The following is a 21479-nucleotide window of genomic DNA, read 5'->3' as shown; positions in this document are numbered from 1 at the left end:
CATTCATGAAATTTTTTAGAATTGAAAATGCATATGACAAACAGCTTATTTTTCGGTTAAAATTTGTAGAAGAGAAGTGTTAGAAACACGTTTTTTTAGTACATATTATTTTAAATACACTTTTATTATCATTAAAATGTATTAGAAATGAAATTTTTTAGAATTTCATTTAAGTTTATGAAATTAATTACTTTTTTCATTATTATCCTTGAATTAGAGATCAAAATGAAAAAAAGAAAGATTAATTTCTTAGACTTAAGTGAAACTCTAAAAAATCTTAGGAAATTACGAGCTTTTCTTAGTTTCAAGGAATAAAATGAAAATGAGATGCAAAATCAAAAACTAAATTAATCATTTACTTTTTTTTATATATATAAAACATTTTTATGTAATTTATACATGATCAAATATGTTTGGGGTTCTCTTGAACCCATTTCCATAATCTCATCAAAAAAGTAAAAACAATCACTTAAAAAATAACAAAATTACAATTTTTAGGGAGATTTTAGTTATAAAAAAATTATTTAATTCATTTTAAAAAATTTACTGTTACAAATTATTTAATTCATTTATAATCAAATTATATCTATTAATTTATTAATCACATCAAATTACAATCTAACAAAATTATCACTCAGAATTATAAAAATATAATTTATTTTCACATAGATCAAATTAATACATAAAGTTTTGTAAAAACTAACTTAATACTTTTCAAATTTTATATGTACTCCAAACATATTTTACACATTTATTACCCTTGGATGGATCCGAGGGGAATGGCATCCGGCCTGGCCTTTACCTCTTCAAATTTTTAAAAATTACACATATATATAAACTCTAGTCTTTTTTATTATTATTATAAAAATCCTTTAATTCATAATTTACTAAAATAATTGTGTAAATTAAAATTGACTTAACTTGTACCTTCCCTTACCTGCTTTGTAATCCGTCCCTGTCAATAATTACATCAGCACACAAACTTCTGAAGCACGGTAAATACAAGTTGTACCTTCCCTCACCATGAGGACTTCGGAATGGGATTAGTAAAGACGACATCATGATACATATTTTGGGCTGAAATCAAATCTTACATCTGTTTGATAAATTTGCCCGGCGAAATAGAGAAAGAAAGTCTTATGAAGATACTATCAAATATCATTAAGAGTTTTATCAAGATTATATATTAGGCATTCAGTAAGGTATGCAAAAAACACTTCACATAAGCACTCTTGCAACTTGTATTGTGTGCAACATATATCTAGATGTCTTCTACTGTTCGTGATGAAGTTAAGGTAATATCTAAGTTTATATCTTTAGCCAAGAACTAGATTCCATTAAATAAATAATAAAATCAAATAAATAGAAAACCGTAACAAGGAAAGCCTACTCTTAGAACTTTTGGTTTCTGTTCTATCTTAACAAAATATATATACTTCTCAAGACCAAGTAATTGACTAGTGACTAATACCGCAATTTGATAATCTCTAGATAGTCAGCACAAGAATTTTGGAGATCCGAACCAAATCCCATGCAGCCACGTACTAAAGTGTATCTCAATTCTCTACTGTTGTTGGAAATAGCTCAGAGATGTGCATTTTGATTCAAAATGATTCCCTGTGTCAAACAAATGTTTCAGACTTCTTGTATCAGTTACTAGTAAAAAATAACCATATATAATTCCTAATAAGCAGCATTAAGCATTTATATGGATGATTAAACAGTTCAGACATATTCAATGTTTTAGGAAGGCAAAAGACATGCTATTATGTAAAGATTAGAAAGCATGGCATGCTGACGTATGACATCACTGATGAACACAAACTCTTGCTGTTGAGGTGTATAAAGGCTTTCATGAAAACAACCCAACGGACAGAATCCCCTATCCTTGATTAAGAACACGTGTAAGGATTCTAAATTCAACTGTGATTGACTCATTAGAATAATTAAAACAGTATTTTCCTAAAGCAAGTGATTTTCAACTGTTGTAAAAAATATTAAACACCTTTTTGAAAATCAAAAAAGGTTTCTATAATTAAATTGGCTTACAAATAAATTTGAAATTGAACCTTAACTCAAGCCAAAATATTTTTTGCATGAATTCTAAATCAATGTTTTAAATCCCAAATAGCAGTGCATAGCAGCCGGCCACGAAAACATTACTTGATAGCAGATACCAAGATATCCACTATTTTGAAATTTTTATATAGTCTATGTGTATACTATATACATATAAATTCTCAAAAATAATAAAAATTGCTTAAAATTGTTGACATTCATAATTAACAATAAAAATTCATAAGTGTCTTAACAAAACATACAAGTAAATGCCAACAAATTAAGGATTTCAGAATTCTCAAATTGCCAAATTACCATTATTAAAATGCAAATAAAAATAATGTTTCCTAAACTTCAAAATTCAACCAATTAGGAAGAAGTGAAGAAATGGTTATATACTCTTTGGAGCCTTTTTTGTTGGGTTAGAGTCATAGTTGCGCTTCAATTTGTTTTTATCATCACTATATAGAGTGAACCTCTACTTTTGTTTTTCTCTTGTGCAAAAGGGAGGGTAGCCCCATTGTTTTCTAGGGTGTGGTAACAATCACAGGAAAGACTGCTGGAAGAGTCAGGCATATTCTCACTTCAGGCTGGATAGATGTGATTGCTTATGTAAGGCTCTGTTTGTATTAGATTTTCTTGAATGCTGACAAGCATTCATGGGAAAGGGAAATTTTCTCCTACTCATAAAGGCTAAGGGTTGGAAGTGTCTAGGCGCTTTGGAAAGTGTGTGGAAAGTAGGTTCACGGTAAGAGAAGTCCAAACCAAATAGGTTATAACAAGTTAGAAAGGTCTAAAATACCACATGAATCCAATCCAATAATTTTATGCAAAAATCTAGCTAGGCAACAAAATACACACCCGGAAGTCATACATTGTTTAGGGACCCAAGTGCATGCCCAAAGAAAGACACATAGAGAGAGAGAGAGAGAGCTGCTTACTTTGTTGTGAATTACGATACTATGAAAGTTTGCATGTCTTCCTATTGTGGCCAAGTCCCTTGCACTTACTGCACTGAAGCTGACGTTTAATTATGTCTATTGATTCAACTTGCTTCATTTTTGGCCGACCTGGAGGGCGCTTAGTTGGTGGAGGGATTACCATAACTAAAGCAGTAGATTCACCTTGGACTGGTGGTTTGTCAACATTTGGTACAGGGTGAATAGATTCTGCATATGTTAATCGATAATTCTCAACTGTGAAGTATCTCGAACAATAATCATATGGGCTCCTACCAACACATTCAAAGACAGCAATGGCATGACAACAGGGCACACCAGTAAGTTGCCATCCCTTGCAGCTACAATCCCAATTATCAATATCGACAATATCCACAGATTCTCCACGGACCTCAAATGTGCTACCTTGTGAGAACAATACTTGAAGTGAATGAGCAACTAATCTTTCCTTTTGGAGCAATTCCTCCTTGGATGGTGTCAACTTTGTCATCCATTGATTAGATTCTACCTGTCGTGTATAAATTGTTTCCATCATCTTACCTCGTAATGCATCAATCATTTGAGTAATTGGCAATTCATGTGCCTCTGACACCCAACTGTAGAATTGCTGTCCAAAATTTGATGAAAGAAGATTGTACCTTGCTCCATTAAAGAATGCATTTGCCCAGTGTTCTGGCTCACTTTGTATGACCCAATCATAGGCTTCAGGAGAAATACCTTTAATATTCTCAATACTACGTTCAAAAGTCTCCAATTTGGGCGCATAAGCAGCAGCATAAAAATCATTAACCATGAAACGTCTGGCCTCATGAGAAAATTGTCCCTTCAAGTCCTTGTTCAATTTCTCAGCAAGGTGGCGTAAACAATAGCTGTGGTAGCATTTTTCAAATACATCCGACAATGATTTTTTTAAGCCATTCTGAAAATCTGCAACAAATGTGATCTGCTCAGATGTTGATGTCGCTAATTTCAGTTCCTGCAGAAACCAGTGCCAGTTGTCTTCAGTCTCGGTGTCTACAACTGCAAAGGCTACAGGAAAAATGCCATCATTTCCATCCACAGAAATTGCAGCCAATAACTCCCCTTGGTACTTTGAGTTTAAAGGAGTTCTGTCAAGGAAAATGAGAGGGCGACAGCCAAGCTGGAAACCAGATATTGAGGCATGAAATGCTACAAAGAGACGATGGAAACTTGAGTCCTCTTTAGTTGTGAATGTTGCAAAACTCCCTGGATTGGTTTCTTTTATCTTCTCACAGAACAATGGTAACTGAGTATATGCCTCTTTGTAGGAGCCTTGAAGCTGCTCTCTAGCAATTTCTTTTGCACGCCATGCTTGAGAATAATTTAACTGAATCCCATACTCCCGTTTTATGTCATCAGCAATATCCTTTGGCTTGTAATTGGGTGAATCTTTCAACTTCTCTTTTATAATACTTCCCACCCAACCCCTAGTTGCTCGGTATCCAGCTTTAACGACAGATCCTTCACAAGTATGATTGCAGTGCATTTTCTTAATGCAAATCAACTGAGTGGTTGACAACTTTGATGCATATACTCTCCAAGGACAGCCTTGAGATTTACATTTGACAGTGACACGATGACTATCATTTTTCTTATATTTGTAAGCAAACCCATGAGCAATAGAGTATTTATGCAAAGCTTCTCGAAATTCACTAAAACTATTGAACCTTTGGTCCACACCCGTGATGGTATTTTCCCACTGCTGTGCAGCTTTACGATGATTGTCATCATTGCCCCCAGAACAAATTGAACGTGCAGGGACTTCATTAGCTACATCTACTACCTCTACCTGATCCATGCATTGGACAGCATCAACAATGACATTCATAGGAGCAACAACAGGTACAGCGGCTTCTGACACAGTTGTCCTGCTTGACCTGCAATTACAAGTTTTCTATAAGATTTTCAAAATAATGCACAAGTGAATGCATATGGCTCTAAAATACCCTATGGCTATTCATATTTGGTCACAGACATGGTATCCCAATTATGTAGGTCACATCTTCAACTTGAGACAACAGGAAAATATGATATTAAAAAGATGTACAACTCTTAATCATATCATGTCCAAGCCGTAATTTCTAAATTTTGGCCAAATTAAACTATATAAATAATAAATGTCTATTAGTATCAAGGGAAGGCTATAAGAGACAAACAGAACTTGTGAATAACTACCTACTACCAGGCATGTTGGAATTGTTATTTCGAGCAGCTCCTTCCTCTGACATAACAAACACATCAACCGTGTTAGCATCCCCGAGGAAATTGACCATGCGTTGCAAATCCTTGTCTTTTGACACTGTAATAAGTGTTTTCTTGTTGCCAGGAAGGAAGTACTTGATAATCATCGTACTTACATTGCAGTTGAACATTTCTGCTATCTCCGACTTAAAATCACTCAAACTTGTCTGCTGATCAATGTCTATTGCATAGGCATCTCCCCCACTGTATGACAATGATCCATCCTTATCAGTTACAAACTCACCTCCTGATTGACATATAGCTATAACTTTCCTCGTAGCCATGACCTACCAAGTAGCAAACATCTAATTATTTATTTTATACCAGTGTGAAAATGCAACTGTGATAATTCAAAGTCAAATATCAGGGGACATAATAATAAACAGTGAAAAAGGTTCTTGCATTTAGCATTCTGAACTCTTCATTGCAAAGACCCAACAAGTAAATTTCACTGCCCAAAATCCAAAGTCATATTTGGCATCAAATTTCAGAAGCGAAATACACATTAAACAAACACAACATAATCTACCATAGAAATTTTAGATAAAAATTCAATCTTTATAACCCAAAAAAAAACAAAACAAAACAGTGCCCACATGAGAAACCTATGATTTAGAGAAAAGAAAAAATGTTGGTTGATAGAAAAAACAAAAACAAATGAAATAATATATTATTTTGATAGGGGGAAGGCAGAAGAGTGGTAGCAAAAATGTAATTGAGAGAAAATATGGAAAAAAAAAAGAAGAAAGCCCTAACCCAGAAGAGAAGGAAGAAGAAGATAGGAACCTAAAATGCAGAATGGAAGGTGCAATTGTTGGAATGCAGAGATGACGAGAGGGAACCAATCAGAGGGAGAAAGCTCTGTTCTTTTTCGTTTACGTCCCAATGTGTGAAACCTGCCTCTACGACGACGTATTGGCAATGTCACTTCACTTTCACCTTTCTGTTTTGCACAAAACACCACTCCACTTCTTTTTTATCACTACCATTCTACCCTAATTTTGTACACTTAATTTTTAAATTAAATTAAATTAATATATATCATTTTAATTACTTAATAATTTTATTGAATTAAATTATAAATCCTCAGAAAAATCGTATTAAATTAATTCAAATTACTTTTTTGTATTAAAAGTATTAAATATTCATATTTTATTTTATTTTTAATTTAATAAAAATATTAAGTCATTTAAGTTATCCCATATATACTAGAATAGCTATATGAAATTGTTTTAATGTCTCATTCTTTTTTATATAAATTTATTTCTCATTCTTCAACAAGAGTATTTATAAGGATTCTTTTAACCTCTTACCTTTTTAAAACATATCTTTTTTAACATTAGTTTAAACTTGAATTTCAATATTTTTAACTAAATGGTTTAATTTTAAGTTTTTATCTTCTTTTTTTAATATATTTAGTTTTTACTTAAATTTGAATATATTTTTTTAAAAAATTATTAAAAATTAAAAATAACAATATATCACAATAAATTATTAATCATAAATAGAAAATATATTTTATTTGTTAAAAAATATAGAAGCATTTATTTATTATAAATTGTAAATTTTCAGTTGTATAAATAAACATATTTTAAATATTAGTTTTTAATTCAAACCTATGATTTACATATCAGGCAGACCCTTGATCACTTCTCCCGGACTATGCATGGACAACTAGGCCTACCTAGCGGTGAACTTGTTTTTAAGTAATTTCTAAAATTTAAGTCTTAAATAAATAAATAAAATATAATTATAAAAAATTATACTAAAGTGATCAATTAAATTTTATAAAAAAATTAATTATTAACGAAATCAATAAATATTTTCCATCAATAACATAATAAAAAAAAATTAAACACATCCAAAGTTAATTTTACACATGAGACATAGTAAAGAAAAAACTATTTGCCAACAACGTGAATCATTTATTAGATAAATTAATCAATAAAATTATTTGATTTTTAGTTAAGTTTTTAGAAATGAAGAATTTTATTGCTTATATTAGAACACGATAGATTCAAGTGGAGGATACTGTTGTCTATTTTTTTATAAAAAAAAATACATAATTAGATATTTGGTCTAGCAGTTTTTTTTTTCAATTGAGTTTGAGGCTTTAGAGTTTTTAAAATCATATGCAGCATATGGTCGTTTTAATGTTTATATTCACAAAAAGTAAAATGGATAATGAAGAAAAAGTGTTGATTTTGTGAGATGAGTCATGCAGTAGCAGTAGGAGCACTTGCTGTTCCATCTCCAACTCCCATCCCTTTTGTATTACCTTCTCTCTCTTCTCTTCTCTTCTCTTCTTTCCCTTTCTATGTATTCTTCTGTTTTGTCTCATCATAACAGTTTCTTTTCTTTTTTCGTGGATTTTAGTTGAATTCCACTGCTCCAGTGGAATTGGAACATGGTCATGGTCATGGGGTGAAGCTCATTCAAGATGGGTATAAGTGGCGCATCGTTTTGGCTTACGATGGAACCCAATACGCAGGTTTCCCACTCTGCTCATTCCATTTAATCTATAAAGTCCTTACCTTTCTAAAAAATTCTCACTTGGGTCGGACGTTATCTACTTATCTGTATCCGGGTTTTGTTGTTTCACTTGGCTCTTCTACTTGTCTCTGTATTCCATGCTTTTAGTGTTTCTTTGTTTTTCTCTTGTGATTCTATAGCTGTTGTATTAACAAACACCACAATGCCAATGAAACTGCTTTGTTTATTAAGATATCATAAATTGTTGTGACTCTTTGGCATTTTTGTATGTATTCAATTTTCAGTTGCTTTGAAGAATCTCAAACATTGTATCTATCGTTTTAGAGTGATCTCAGTTATTAACTGAGCATTGTGATTATAGTCAAGAGGTCAGAAATTTATGGATTCCATAGTTGTATCATTATTTTAATGGTCTAAACTCTTTGTCTTTCAAAATCCATTGAAAATAGTTTTTAAGTCCCAAAGTATGGAATGGAATTTTCAGCTCAATTGTAATGATAGTCAGTGTACTTTAAGTAATAAACCTCCATTTTAGTCCCTAGATTGTAATACTGAATCACTTTAGTCATGACTGACTTTACAGAATCTTCAATTTAGTCCATGAAGGTTGCAAAAACTCTTTAATTTTAGTCCTGTTTCACTTCATTTTTTATTGCCATTTTTTCATCCCAAAAGACTAAAGTGAATGTTGTATAGCTAAGGATTTAAGTGTTGGATAATTACAATTTTAGGGACTACTAGAACCGGGTTTTACTTGAACTTTAAGAGGATACCAAATCCTTTTGTCTTTAGGCTATATAGAAAGGTGCACTTTTCCAGTATTAATATGTAAAAGTATAGTTTTAATAATTGAATTCTTTCCTTTTCTCCCTTATCTTGAATGATGATCATATTTCAGGCTGGCAATATCAGGAGTCTCCCCCTACTGTACAATGCACTGTGGAGAAAGCTTTAACTCAGGCAACAAAGCTTCAAAGGAAGGATCTCTGTTTGGTTGGTGCAAGCAGGACCGATGCAGGAGTCCATGCTTGGGGTCAGGTCCGACGTTTTTTCATTTTATGTGGCTTCAACTTTCAAGCAACAACCATCACATATTTATAACTTACTGTGACTGCAGGTTGCTCATTTTTTTACACCTTTTAACTATGACAACTTGGAACAACTTCATGCAGCTTTGAACGGTCTTCTTCCTACTGATATCCGAATTAGAGAGATCAGCCCTGCATCAGCTGAATTCCATGCTCGATTTTCTGCCAAAAGTAAGATTTACCATTACAAGATATACAATGATGCCATCATGGATCCATTCCAACGGCACTTTGCTTACCATAGTGTGTATAAACTCAATAGCGCTGTTATGAGAGAAGCTGCAACATATTTTGTTGGCAAGCATGATTTCTCTGCCTTTGCCAATGCATCCCACAATGATCGGGTACCAGATCCAGTGAAGCATGTATTCCGATTCGATTTGAAAGAAATGGTATGTAACTAGTTCTATGTCAAGTTTCTTCCCCAATATCATTATAAGTATTACACACTGTATTTACCCTATTTGTATCTTCTTTCTTTATTCTATGTGAAGACGTTAAAGCTTAAAAGGCTTATTACTTCTATTTTCTTGCTTAGGGAGCTCTTTTGCAACTAGAAGTTGAAGGCTCAGGTTTTTTATATAGGCAAGTCCGAAACATGGTAAATAGTCTTACTTGTTCCTAAATAATGTAAAAGATTATTTTGCAGTTGCAAAATTACTGTATAGTTGTTCCACTTTTGCAATGAACCTATCTGTTTGCTTTTCCAGGTGGCTTTGTTGCTTCAGATTGGTAGGGAAGCTATCCCTCCTGACATTGTACCACATATTCTGGCGAGTCGAGATCGCAAAGAGCTTGCAAAATACTCCTTGCCTGCCCCTCCACATGGTCTTTGTCTTGTTTCTATCAACTATAATGAAAGTCACCTATTGCCTCCGCCGGAGTCCCCCCCTGCAAACAGTTTTGGTAGACATCAGACCATAAGGAAATGCAAGGTTCCATTCTTTTTGTAATAATAGGCAGCAAAACAAACAATCTAACTATCTTAGGACTGTTTTTTTTTACATTTAGATTTTAAGGTTGTTTAAACTTCAAAGATTTCATTTGATTGAAGTACTCTATTTGTTTAATTCAAATATGCAGTTCAGTGAAGTTAACTGTATTTTACTACATTTATGTTAAAGTAAAACATTAAATCATTAACTCAGTCCTCTAAATTAATGCCATCAATCAATTTGATCCACAACATTACCACCAAAAAAAACAAATTTAGTCCATGACTTTGAAAATCATAAATCAATTGATCCGTGACATTGCTACCACCGCTCAATTTGCTTTCTGATATTATTAAATCAGTTAATTTAATTGTTAGTCAATTTAGTCTCCAGCGATAGAAATCAAATTAATTGATTGATAATTGCAAACTTAAAGAGTAAATTTGTTTTCCCTATCGTGAAGGACTAAATTAGCTGGTGGTAATTTCAACTTTCAAGGAGTAACTTGTGAATGACCAAATATATTGGGGAATTTTTTTTTGCACCTAACGTTTTTCTTGTCCAATATTTTGTCGTTTTTTCAAAAATTATCCCTACTAATAAATTTACTCATTTTACAAATTAATAACATATAGTCCATGCAGGATTTGAACCTATAACTTTCAAGTTATTAGTATAATATTTTAACCAACTAAACTAATAAACTAATTATGTTATAAAATAATTAATATTGTTATATATAATATTAATTTTTTTTAATTTATATTCAATGCATATGTAAATTTACATAATAAATTTTATGACAATTAATTTTGATTTAATAATTAGTTTGTTTATATATATAAATTTTTATGAAACTTGTGATTTTTATTTAAAATTTATATATGTAAAAAATACATTATTAAATCAAAATTAATCGTAATAAGACCAAAAATACAAAAATTTAAATAAAAACCATAGATTTATAAAAATTTATATATATAAAAAAATTAATTACTAGATCAAAATTAATTGTCATAAAATTTATTATGTAAATTTACATGTGTATTAAATATGTATTAGAAATTTTAGTGTTATATATAATGACATTAATTATTTTATAATATAATTAGTTTATTAGTATAATATAAATAACATGAAAGTCATAATGAGTTATTAATTTGTAAAACATTTTTAATTTTTTTTAAAAAAAATTGTAATCCTTACTCTTACGGATTATGGTCTCTTATGGACTATGAATCCGTTTATTAGTAGAGGTAATTTTGAAAAAAATGAAAAAAATATTAGATGTAAAAAAAATGCTGGTGCAAAAAAAAATCCCAATATACCGGTGTGCCCTTTTTCATGGGCTGAAACTGATGCTTTGCTCTATTCTACCAACATCCACCTCCACAGTTTATTGATATAAAATTCATTTGTATAAGCTACTTCGACTCAGTTCAGAATTGAGGGTTTAAGGATTACATTTGAAATCAGTTTAAATATTGAGAGTTTTCTATTTTTGTCTTTATTATTATTTTTTTTTTCTAATCGTTGAAGGGTGCAATGCCATTGTATCAAAAGTTCTCGTATCCACAAAAGCTTAATCATCATTTACTTCTATAGGAGCTAATCTGGCCATTCCCATGATTTTGTTCCAAATACATTAACTTTGCTTCAACGTTGATGTTATGTAAAATAAAATAATCCTCATTCAAAGAAAAAAAAAAAAAGCCGTACTATATGGTACGAAGGGAGGAGAGTACGAAACGCACGAAATTGCTTGTTATAACTTCATAATGAGAAGACTTACGTATAATTGTTTATGAAATGCAATTATTTTTAGAAAAAACATTAAAATTTAACAGATAAGAAAAAATAAAATATCAAGATTTGTTCTTAGATTCTTTCCCGCTAATTATTGAGTTATCTTACCAAAATAAATAAGCAATATTGTCAAGCAAATTCTAGAGGTGTTATAATAATAATAATAAAATTCTAGAGGTGTTCAAATTCAAATAAAAATAAAAAACCACTAAAAAGTAAAAAAATAAAAAAAAATCAATATTTTTTGTAGTTAATTAAATTGATTTTTGGTTAATATGTACAATTTAGTTTATTATTCAAACTATTAAATTATATCTATATATTATCAAAATTATTTGACAACTATTACCTCGGTATAATTTGATCCCTCATAATTATTTATTTAATTTTTTTATTTCTTTATTTTGATAATAGAAACTATAATGAAAATACTAATTAAGAATATATTTATCAATACTATATATGTTAATATTTAATACTAGAAAATACCATGCATGATAATTGATAAATTTTTTATTATGATATTTATTTGTTACATATAATATATAATATAATGAATAGATCCAATTTTAGCTACTAGGTACTTAAATGAATAGAAATTTAACAGAATATTATTATAGAAAATACCATGCATGATATTGATAATTTTTTTCATCTTTTTTATTATGATATTTATTAGTTACATATAATATATAATATAACGCGTATCATCAATTTTTTATTTTTATTATGATATTTATTAACAAGTTTTTATAGATTTTTATAAATATTTTTTAATATAATTTAATTTAAAAGATGAAAATAAATTATAAATTTTTTAATAGAATAATTATTATTTTAGTAAAATCTCAAGATTATTTTCAATGATGCAGAGATGAATATAGTTCTTATAATGTGCATGGTTAAACTGAGATATTGGATGTGGTGCAAAGCTAATGTACAAAAAGTTTCTTATTCGGTTATTCATTATATGATTGTACTTTGCTGCTTTTAAATCTCGTGTGGGGTGAATTTTTAATTTCCTACTTATCAGTTGTGGATAATAGATAAGCCACCTCATTAGTGTGAAAAGTACGATTTTTTCCGTACCGTCAAGGATTTTCCACAAAAAAAAAGGTAAAAAGTGAGAAGCAAAGAACATTGGAAATTTTGGAATTACTGCTAGTCCTAAAATTTGACTATATTCATATTCCCAACGGGGAGAACTAGATCAAATAATTAAGGAAATTGCATAACATCTATCATGATGGTGGGAATACAGTTCAACTAAACGAAATATAGGATACACTTGTGAATAGTGACTTCCCACGTTTTGCCAAATTGTCAATCTGGTTACATGATGTATTTGGATGTTGCTGAATTAGAATTCAGTTCATGCCAATTTTCCATCCAGTTGGAAACAAAAATTCTAGCATTTTTTCTCCCTTTGCTTGGGATTGTTCTATAACCAGTGGCCAACTAAAACACCACATGGACTTGACATCAGTTTAAATAATACAAGGTAGCATTATCATCACAGCATCAATTACTGTTACAATGAACATCTGCTCGTAATGTCAACAGCAGACTCTTATTTCTTCTACTTATCCTCCTTTTTCTTCCATTTTTCTCTAGGAAGAATTCTCATTATAGAGTTGTGAACAATAGTATGTGTATGAGTCATGCGCTAGGTTCTGCAGAGCACAAAGAAGCATATCTAAGTCAGTTTAAAGTCAAAACAATAACCTAATGCTTTATATGATTAAAAAACACTCATCTGAATACCTGTTCCTGAGAGCGGAAATACATGAAGGGTGTATAATACAAAAAATTTGACACCCTAGATGTATAAATATCAGCATATCTGCAATAATAAAATTTAGACAGTTCAATATCAAAAGAGTAATGTGATAAAATAGAGATCAGGGTCATAAAAAAGTAAGCACATACTTCTCAATTTGTCTCATCAAGTGGCTTTTATCCCACAGTCCAGCACGAGATAGAAAACCCCACCTAATGCAGACGTGTAAACCAAGTAAATAGCAAATACATGTCGTAAAATAACCAAAAAGAAAGACAAGCAGCATGCAAATTTTTGTTAGTAGGAAGTCTTAACCCAAATAGCAAAGGTACAAAAACATTAGATATCCCAACTTCTCTGCAACTTGTTAAAAACACAAAAACTAGGACTATTGATATGGTCTGTAGTTTGTCTGCTGTTTCATTTTTTATGTTCATCTTCACTGTACCAAGAACAGTTTTTCATTCACTGTGTGACCACAAAAGAGAAGTAACCAGTGGGGAAGGGATTGAAGGTTTGCTGGTTCAGAAATTTCATGACAGAGGATATTTGATCTTTCTAATTAATCTAAGGGAATATTTTAACCCGGGAAACATTGACTGAAGTCTGGACTCAATCACCAGTAAATAGTAATTCTTTTCCATGAGAAGTAAGTTATTAGCATGAAGTAGGTTCACATATTTAGCCATCTGGCAGAAGTCAATAAACTAAGTACAGACCGAGTACAATTAGGGAGCTTCTGAATCAAAAGCTCTATCCATTGAGCTTACCTTGAATTGAAGAGCTCCCCATCTGCCTCCAGCATTGGAGCAATTTTCTCATCCAGTCTTTGCATAACAATAAGTAGCTTTTGCATGCTATCAGTGAGGTCTTCATCATTCAAGTTAGTTGCTGCTAGGGTCTTTTAAGAACATGGAAAATCTTACAATCAGTACTGAAGCAATAGGTCAATAATGTATATAGTCTTATCTGGGTAACTTAAAAAAAATATAATAAAAAGTATGCCCAACACCTCCAAAGTGAAAAAATAAGCAACCAGATAAGGTTAACCTAGGGATAAGATGTAAGTAGTTTGGGCACAAGAAGCTTAGTTGAAGAGTTAAAAGGCTTCAACATATGGAAGGAAAAAGCTTTCCAAAATCGAAGAAAGTTACTAACTAGGCTAATAATATCACAAGTTTACAACAAAATAAACTATGATTAATTACTGAGATATGTTGGGAAGATCAATGAATGCATTGAATGATTATATTTAGATTAGGAAGGTGTAAGGAAACAAACTAATAGCAGCAGAAAATCTATCACACAAATGCAAAAGCAAATTCTCAAGAGCCTAATGGTTTTAGTTTTCCAACAATGGTAATAGGTATTTCCATAACTGCAATAAAGCGTAAAAAATGGAATACACAATGGGATTATATGACCAAAACTTACTTGAGCAGGACGGTCTTTGCTTCGCCTCTGCAGAGCCAGCCGAAGTTGATTAAAGAGATCCCCTACAATCTCCTTTTGATTAATAAGCTCCACCAATGATTCTCTATAACTGCGGCTACCAATCAAGGCATCGTACTGCAGTTTGAACATTTACAAAGCACAAGGATATTATTACATGGCTGGATCCTGTCATGGCATCATATTTGCTATAAATAGTACTGATACATGCAGTTCAACACAAGACCATTGAAAGCCATTAAATACATTGTAGCTTCAAGCAATCATATCATTTGTGTATTTTGAGAAAAAAATAAATAAATGAAGTTCTGAAATCTTTCTTTACTCAGAAACATGAGTCAAACATAGACTGATTGTACTAACCTCTTCTTCCAGTTCTCGACAAATCAATGCTGTTCGCCATCGCAGATGGACTTTTGATTGACTGACATCAGTGTAAATATGGTCGCCAACATACAATATTTCATCTCCATGAATATCTAGGGAATTTTCAACCATTTGTGCACTTCCCCCCGAGTACAAACCACCTGCAGAAGAGGGTTAAGGTAAAGTATCATGATCGTAATTCATAAGTATTAAAATTAGCGGCTCAGTTATCGGCAGTGAAAACTAACGTGGTGAATGGTTGAATAGTATTAAAATAAATTTTAGAAAAAATGTCAGCCAGTCATTTTGCATTTCAGCAATAGATTATCATCACAGAAATAATAAGATGCAATACAATCGTTATTTCTGAATCTGATCAAACATAAAATATCCAGAACTAAGTGGTTGAATATTTTTAATGCATCATAAAAATATCATTCAGTTTTTTTTTTGTATTGAGGGATGTCAGATTAGTAGCTAACTTGTCTACAATCTGTGACTTATTCTCCATTCACATTTCTATAAAGGAGGCAGCAGCAGATCCAAAAGCTATCAGTAACAGATGTATTAAACAAAGGAATGCTGGCATATAAATATATAAACTTTTTTATTTTTAGATAAATATATAACCTTTTTGGTTTTGCTAAAGGAATAAAAAGCCCATTTGTCTCAATTTGTATGATTCATAGTCCATTTTTGGAAGTCTCAAAAAGTATTTTTAAATAATGTATTTCTCATTTTGAAACCCTATTGTCCTTGTATTATCTGTTTAGTTAAAAAAATTGAGGAAAGTATTCAAAATGATAGTCTTGATTTATATATTAACCTATAAAATTAAAAAATTTAGAAAGATATGATATTATTTATTGGAAAATAAGGATCTTTATCTTCTTATACAGTGAAAAAGGAAATGATTCAAAAAATAAGGAACAGACAAACTACTAATTACCAGTTTGAGCTTTGAAGCATGGACGCATAAGGCCCTCGCCTGTGACCACTTCATACATGGGATGTGACGTTTGGAAGAACTCTGGTTTTCTTGCTGAGACTATTACCTATCCATGAACAAAACCATGTCCATTTATCCAAAGTTTATTTCATAATAAGATAAGGTTGTTAATTTAGGGAAAAATAATGACGTGGAGATAGTGTATTTTATTCCTCCAATGTCGAGAATGTCTCATTAATTTTCTTCAAGAATAAAAATATGGAAGAAATAATTTACATGAACTTACAATGTCAAATAGATCTCGCCAACCCATATCGTTGGGAAGGAATCTATTAAAAGAATGCTGCATCATTTTGTCTGTGTAAAGATAATCTGAGTTGGTAATTAGCAGAAGTTTCTTGCCAGCCTGTTTCATGAAGACAACTAAATAAGCAGTAGAAGGGCATTATAATATGTTATGCAAAATATAAAACATTAGAAGTAATACCTCCTTCTGATCCAAAAGTGCCAAAGGTAATTCTGGATCAGGCTCCACAAATAGTTCAGGCTTAGACATGATCTCACTCTGCATAAATTTCATATGTCATTCATTGTGAATGAAGCACAACACTATTGCTTCACAGTGGCCAAAAACAACAACGTGAATGTGTTTACCTTAAGACGACCTTCAACATGTGCCCAGAAGAGAGCTTTTCCAACAGCCTGAAAGTTGTGGCAATGGTAAAGAAAAAAATGTCACTAACCAAATACATCATTTAATGTTTCTAAAACATTTGCACTATATTACCTTATATAGCCCTTTATAATCAAGAGCAAGATCTGCTGGTATAGTTTCATCATCCAATCTGTCAACCATCTGGGAGAAATAAAACATTATTAATGAAGTCTCATCATAATAAGACATTATTACATTAAATAAAAAGGTATCCCCCTCATAAATTAGGTAGGTACTATAATTAGTCATGTTATTATCAAGAATTAGATAGAGCAAGGCAGCTTACAGGAGCTGCCTTATATTCAAACTTCACATCTTAACCCAATACCCACTTGAAATTTGGAATACCTAGTTGGCCTCTAAAGAGTCAACAAGAGGAATATACATTTTCACGACTTTCCTCTTACCCTGTCAGGGTTCATAAGACATAGCTAACAATGTTCAACTTAGCAACAAAACCAATGACCCACAGGAGAGATAAAAAGAAGCTACATAAACCAAAATAAAATTATATCAGAATATATCTCCGCTACTGAAAGTTTAGTGGTTTTCAACAGCAACTGCAACATACCTGCATGTAGGCCACAGCTTCAGACACAGAAAACAGTGTATTGAGAAACTCCCATCGACTCTCCTTTCGCAGGTCCACCAGTTCTCTCCCATACATCTCACTTCCATTGCATATAAAATTAAGTAGCACTACAGAAATTATTACTCCGGTTTTCGATAAATGACATCTACTAAGCTAATAATGTGTGTGAACATGCACACATGAGTGTTAATAGTGTATACATATCATATATCAATTTGAAGGCTGTGCTGCAACACAATCAATCAATGAATAGTAGATAATTCATGTGCAAACCTATAAATGCATAAATGAGAGTTATGTTAGAAGATGGATTTCTGTCAGCCTAAAATGATGTATGTTTTGATAACTTATGTTCATATAACAAGTGAGCAAGAAGCCTGACACTTACCTAACAGCTCGAGTAGATAACATTTTGGTGCCATGCATAGCTCTTTTTATGTAACCAAATCGATCAGCTTTAACCAAATTGCCTTTCTCTTTGTCTATGACAAGGCCTCTAATTACCTGAACAATTTATAAAGGAATGCAAAGATCAGGTCACCCAAAAAGGGATAATATGGATTGCCAAATGCCTTCAGCTTGCAAGAGAGAACTACCAGGTCAGGATCAAAGGCAAGTCCATCAACAGGGAAACCCATATTCTTAAGGTTTTCCATACAGTAGTCATAAGCCCTCCCTTCCCAAGCCTGAAAGAGCACATGTCAACATCATAAAAGTCCATTTACCTAAATAGAAATAAACCTACAGTTCCAGGAAAAACCACACAATACATAACCTATTTCGTACTTCAATAATTTGAAGCACCATGCTAATGATTTTAACATATAAGATACAAACATCAAGCACAGAGTAAGGGGAAAATACCTTGTACTTTTACCAATGTGGTAAAACATAATAACTAATGGAATGAATTAATATTATAAAAAAGTATTGAGTAATGACTCATTTAATGATTCAGTAGAGTTGGTATTACCTTATGCTAAACATAAAAAGGTGGTCTACCGCAAAAAAAATTATTTAGCTGCATGCTTAATGATTATATAGTTCATACAGACTATATGATACATGGAACAGAAGCGTACCATCACATTATAATGGATCAAGGTATAGTCCATGTCATATCCAATGGCACTAATGGACCGCAAATTCAATGTACGGCTGCAGAATATTCCACGAGGCGAATTTCTGGATGAAGAAGGGCTCTACACAAAAACACAAACAAAGTGATATTTACTTACAGAACATGAATCTATTTCCCAGTCAAGAAGGGTTCTACACAAGAACACGAAAAGGAGTAGGTCTACTGCACCGGAATGCCCAAGTCTTGTAGCAAGTCTTCAGCGTCTCTTGCTTCTGATCTGGCAACTTCCTCAATTGGACCATCTAATGAAGCATGACCATCAATTCCTACAAGCAAGGGGACCACCATTTGCCTTATTTAGCATAAATTAACAAAACCATATTCAATCTAATAAGAGTAAATAAATAGTCTATACTTCTATACTATCATCCAACCATAATCGTAATAAACTTGTTGACTTTTATAATAACTACTTAAAAGTCAGATACCTAACATAAATTCGGGTTGATTGAGAGTATAAATTTTTTTACGCTGACAGTACATAGTATAATAAAGCTAAAGCCAATTGTCGTGTAAACATTGAAAACTAGTTGGCGGTAACAAAAGAGATGCACTAGAAGCTAATGAAATCTGTAAAAGCTGGCTTTTTTTTTTCAGTACATTAAGGAACAAACAACTATATGGTCCAATGTCCTATTCTATGATACAAAGAAACTTTTACATTCAGAAACACCACTTGATCAATCAAAAAACGCACCCCAAAACAAAAGCAAAAAGAGAAATTGAAACCTTGGACCAAAAACCAGGAATTTCGAAAAAAAAGTTTCAAGTTTTACCAAAAGCCTCAAGATGCTCCAACTTGACGTTCAAATCACCTTTGGTGCTCTCCCCGAGGTAGTCCACATCGGACTTGTTCGACTGAGTCACCGAGAAAACTTCGTCGCCGACGGACTTTGAGTCAACGCTGCAGCGACAGAGCGTCAACGCCTTCGCCCACCTCGCATTCAAGCCGTTACGGAAAGTGGGTGTGTTGAAAGCTACTATTTTTAAGCAATTGGTGGTGGTGGCGGGGGCCACTGCTGGCGAAGCGTCGCCGCCGCGCACGGCGAAGACGCGGAAAACCTCCGCCGTGTACATGAATTGATGGTGATTGAAGTGAGTGAAGAGTGTGAAAAAAAAAAAAAGAAGAATGGGTTGGGGAAGTGAAGTGTGAAGAACAACACTTGTGTTGGGATGTGTTGTGTTGTGGATAGAACTTATTGCAAGTGACAGAACACACTGAATAGTGAATGATGAGATTTTTTTTCTTTTTTTATTATTTGAATTTGGATTGGTCAGATACTCAGATAAAGATTGGAAGTGTTAGGTTAAGCTCCAAGGAAAGAAAATATTTTTTTTTCTTTATTTAAATTACGTTATTGTTATTTATGATATCTTTAAGAAAATATGTTGTTGATGACATGTCGATCATATCTTTCCTCACCACTTTTTAAATTTTTCATTGAATTTATCTGATCAATATTAGATTTTTTTTTTTGTTTGATACAATCAAAATTAGATTTATAGTGAATTACCTAATTGCTTTTATTATATATTTCGTGCCACCAATCTATTATAGATTGACAATTGTGTGTGCGAGAGATGTTGATTAAATAATGATAAAAAAGTAAGATGTTGATTAAATATATTTTTAATGTAAGTTTGGATGGAAAGTAAAATATGGAAGAAGGAAATAATAAAAGAGATAAAAAAAAATGAGTGAGTAAAAAAATGTATTATTTGAATGAATCTTATCTTTGTATAAATAAAAGTAAGTAAGTTTTTGGATATTTTTATCATTTTTATTTTCACGTCGAAATGCAGGACAGTAAATTAATACAGATCAAATTAATAAATTAATGTTTGTCCTCTTTTGTCATAAATTAATATTACTATTTTAATGTTTATAATAAATGCTAATAAATACTTTTTCTTTAAAAAATTATGAACGTTGGACTGGAGAGTTAACGTAATGGTCCAATTCTTTTTTAATGGATCTGACAAGTCCTCTAAAAAATCAAGTTCATTCATGGTCCGTTTTTATATGATATAAAAAATAATAATGATTTTTAATTACGTTAATTTATATCAATAAAAATTTGTTAATTTATATTATTTAAGTGAATCATTATTCTTTTGAAACCGATACCAACATATATAATTTCTCCTAAAAAAAACCGTGTGCATAAAAAAATTGAATAATATAAAGAGATTGTATCCTTCAAATATAAATGTTTAATTGAGTTATTAACTTAAAATGAATCACATATTAATATAATCATATATTCAATTTGGTTTAAATAAAATTTATATCTTTCAATTTAAATCAGCGAAATATTCATTTTTCACTTAATTTATGTAAAAAATTAACAAATATTTTTTTTAAGAATTTAACCTGCTTTTCATCTTTTGCAAGGGATACAAAATTAGTGCTTTGCAATTAATTTAATTATCAACAATATTTTAATTTGATTTCACTCCTCGTTCCCTAGGAATAATAAAAATATCACTTTTACTTCATATTATTATTTTATTCATTGAAAGTTATTATAGTTAAAAATCAACATTAGATTGATATATAAAATATATTTGCACCTAAATATTATCATCGTATATAATCACTATGCAGGAACAACAATGATGGTTCAAAAGTCATTATTTGAAACAAAATTTGATAATTAAATTGAAATTATTTTTGTAAAAAATTACGATAACTAATTTATTTGTTGTCTTTTAAATGTTACCATTCATGTTACAAAGGGTTATGGGGTCAAACTGTTAAAATTAATTATTGTATTGGTCTTTATGAATTAATTATTTGTTTTTTATATATAGAATCAAGGCAGTATTATTAGTTATTAATATAAATAATATTTAATTTAATTATTTTAATAATATTATTTG

At 31.3% G+C, this 21479-nt stretch overlaps 3 protein-coding genes across 6 annotated transcripts; 1 reads left to right on the top strand and 2 right to left on the bottom strand.

Moving 5' to 3' along the window:
* Nucleotides 1-1156: 1156 nt before the first annotated feature.
* LOC114380736 lies at nucleotides 1157-6218 on the bottom strand. 3 transcript variants are annotated; one of them, XM_028339767.1, is made up of 4 exons: nucleotides 6066-6218; nucleotides 5214-5566; nucleotides 3000-4915; nucleotides 1157-1617 (listed from the first exon to the last, which is right to left on the bottom strand). In XM_028339767.1, the coding sequence occupies exons 2-3, from the start codon at nucleotides 5561-5563 to the stop codon at nucleotides 3019-3021; spliced, it is 2247 nt and encodes a 748-aa protein (XP_028195568.1). In that variant the 5' UTR covers nucleotides 5564-5566; nucleotides 6066-6218; the 3' UTR covers nucleotides 1157-1617; nucleotides 3000-3018. The 3 variants fall into 3 exon arrangements, with proteins under 3 accessions (XP_028195568.1, XP_028195569.1, XP_028195570.1); XM_028339768.1 differs by having other exon boundaries at nucleotides 6036-6212; XM_028339769.1 differs by lacking the exon at nucleotides 6066-6218 and having other exon boundaries at nucleotides 5214-5259; nucleotides 5396-5523.
* Nucleotides 6219-7406: 1188 nt separating this feature from the next.
* Nucleotides 7407-9952, top strand: LOC114381892 (tRNA pseudouridine synthase A 1-like). The gene is made up of 6 exons (XM_028341116.1): nucleotides 7407-7550; nucleotides 7656-7770; nucleotides 8671-8810; nucleotides 8890-9252; nucleotides 9399-9461; nucleotides 9571-9952. Exons 1-6 carry the CDS (start codon nucleotides 7491-7493, stop codon nucleotides 9811-9813), a joined length of 984 nt encoding a protein of 327 aa, XP_028196917.1. The 5' UTR covers nucleotides 7407-7490; the 3' UTR covers nucleotides 9814-9952.
* Nucleotides 9953-12788: 2836 nt separating this feature from the next.
* On the bottom strand, nucleotides 12789-19785 carry LOC114382409 (5'-nucleotidase domain-containing protein 4-like). 2 transcript variants are annotated; one of them, XM_028341798.1, is made up of 17 exons: nucleotides 19412-19785; nucleotides 18765-18862; nucleotides 18538-18657; nucleotides 18052-18141; nucleotides 17844-17959; nucleotides 17435-17534; nucleotides 16936-17004; nucleotides 16803-16850; nucleotides 16636-16713; nucleotides 16435-16554; nucleotides 16149-16254; nucleotides 15197-15360; nucleotides 14816-14950; nucleotides 14152-14282; nucleotides 13531-13593; nucleotides 13366-13444; nucleotides 12789-13274 (listed from the first exon to the last, which is right to left on the bottom strand). In XM_028341798.1, the coding sequence occupies exons 1-17, from the start codon at nucleotides 19671-19673 to the stop codon at nucleotides 13212-13214; spliced, it is 1842 nt and encodes a 613-aa protein (XP_028197599.1). In that variant the 5' UTR covers nucleotides 19674-19785; the 3' UTR covers nucleotides 12789-13211. The 2 variants fall into 2 exon arrangements, with proteins under 2 accessions (XP_028197599.1, XP_028197598.1); XM_028341797.1 differs by having other exon boundaries at nucleotides 19373-19784.
* Nucleotides 19786-21479: the final 1694 nt, after the last annotated feature.

The sequence above is a fragment of the Glycine soja genome, chromosome 13 (genome assembly GCF_004193775.1).
Source record: "Glycine soja cultivar W05 chromosome 13, ASM419377v2, whole genome shotgun sequence".
In the NCBI taxonomy this organism is placed as follows: Eukaryota; Viridiplantae; Streptophyta; class Magnoliopsida; order Fabales; family Fabaceae; genus Glycine; species Glycine soja.
This window is presented reverse-complemented; position numbering and strand designations above follow the sequence as displayed.

Excerpts from the sequence above, each read along its gene's own strand:
- LOC114380736 (XM_028339767.1), bottom strand. The coding sequence starts at position 5,563 with ATGGCTACGAGGAAAGTTATAGCTATATGTCAATCAGGAGGTGAGTTT. Across the intron at positions 4,916-5,213 it reads TCCAACATGCCTGGTAGTAG|GTCAAGCAGGACAACTGTGT; the intron begins GTAGTTATTCAC and ends TTGTAATTGCAG.
- LOC114381892 (XM_028341116.1), top strand. The coding sequence starts at position 7,491 with ATGAGTCATGCAGTAGCAGTAGGAGCACTTGCTGTTCCATCTCCAACT. Across the intron at positions 7,551-7,655 it reads CTCCAACTCCCATCCCTTTT|TTGAATTCCACTGCTCCAGT; the intron begins GTATTACCTTCT and ends CGTGGATTTTAG. Across the intron at positions 9,253-9,398 it reads GATTCGATTTGAAAGAAATG|GGAGCTCTTTTGCAACTAGA; the intron begins GTATGTAACTAG and ends TTTCTTGCTTAG.
- LOC114382409 (XM_028341797.1), bottom strand. The coding sequence starts at position 19,673 with ATGTACACGGCGGAGGTTTTCCGCGTCTTCGCCGTGCGCGGCGGCGAC. Across the intron at positions 17,960-18,051 it reads TTGCCTTTGATCCTGACCTG|GTAATTAGAGGCCTTGTCAT; the intron begins GTAGTTCTCTCT and ends TAAATTGTTCAG. Across the intron at positions 17,005-17,434 it reads AAGCTGTGGCCTACATGCAG|ATGGTTGACAGATTGGATGA; the intron begins GTATGTTGCAGT and ends TATTTCTCCCAG.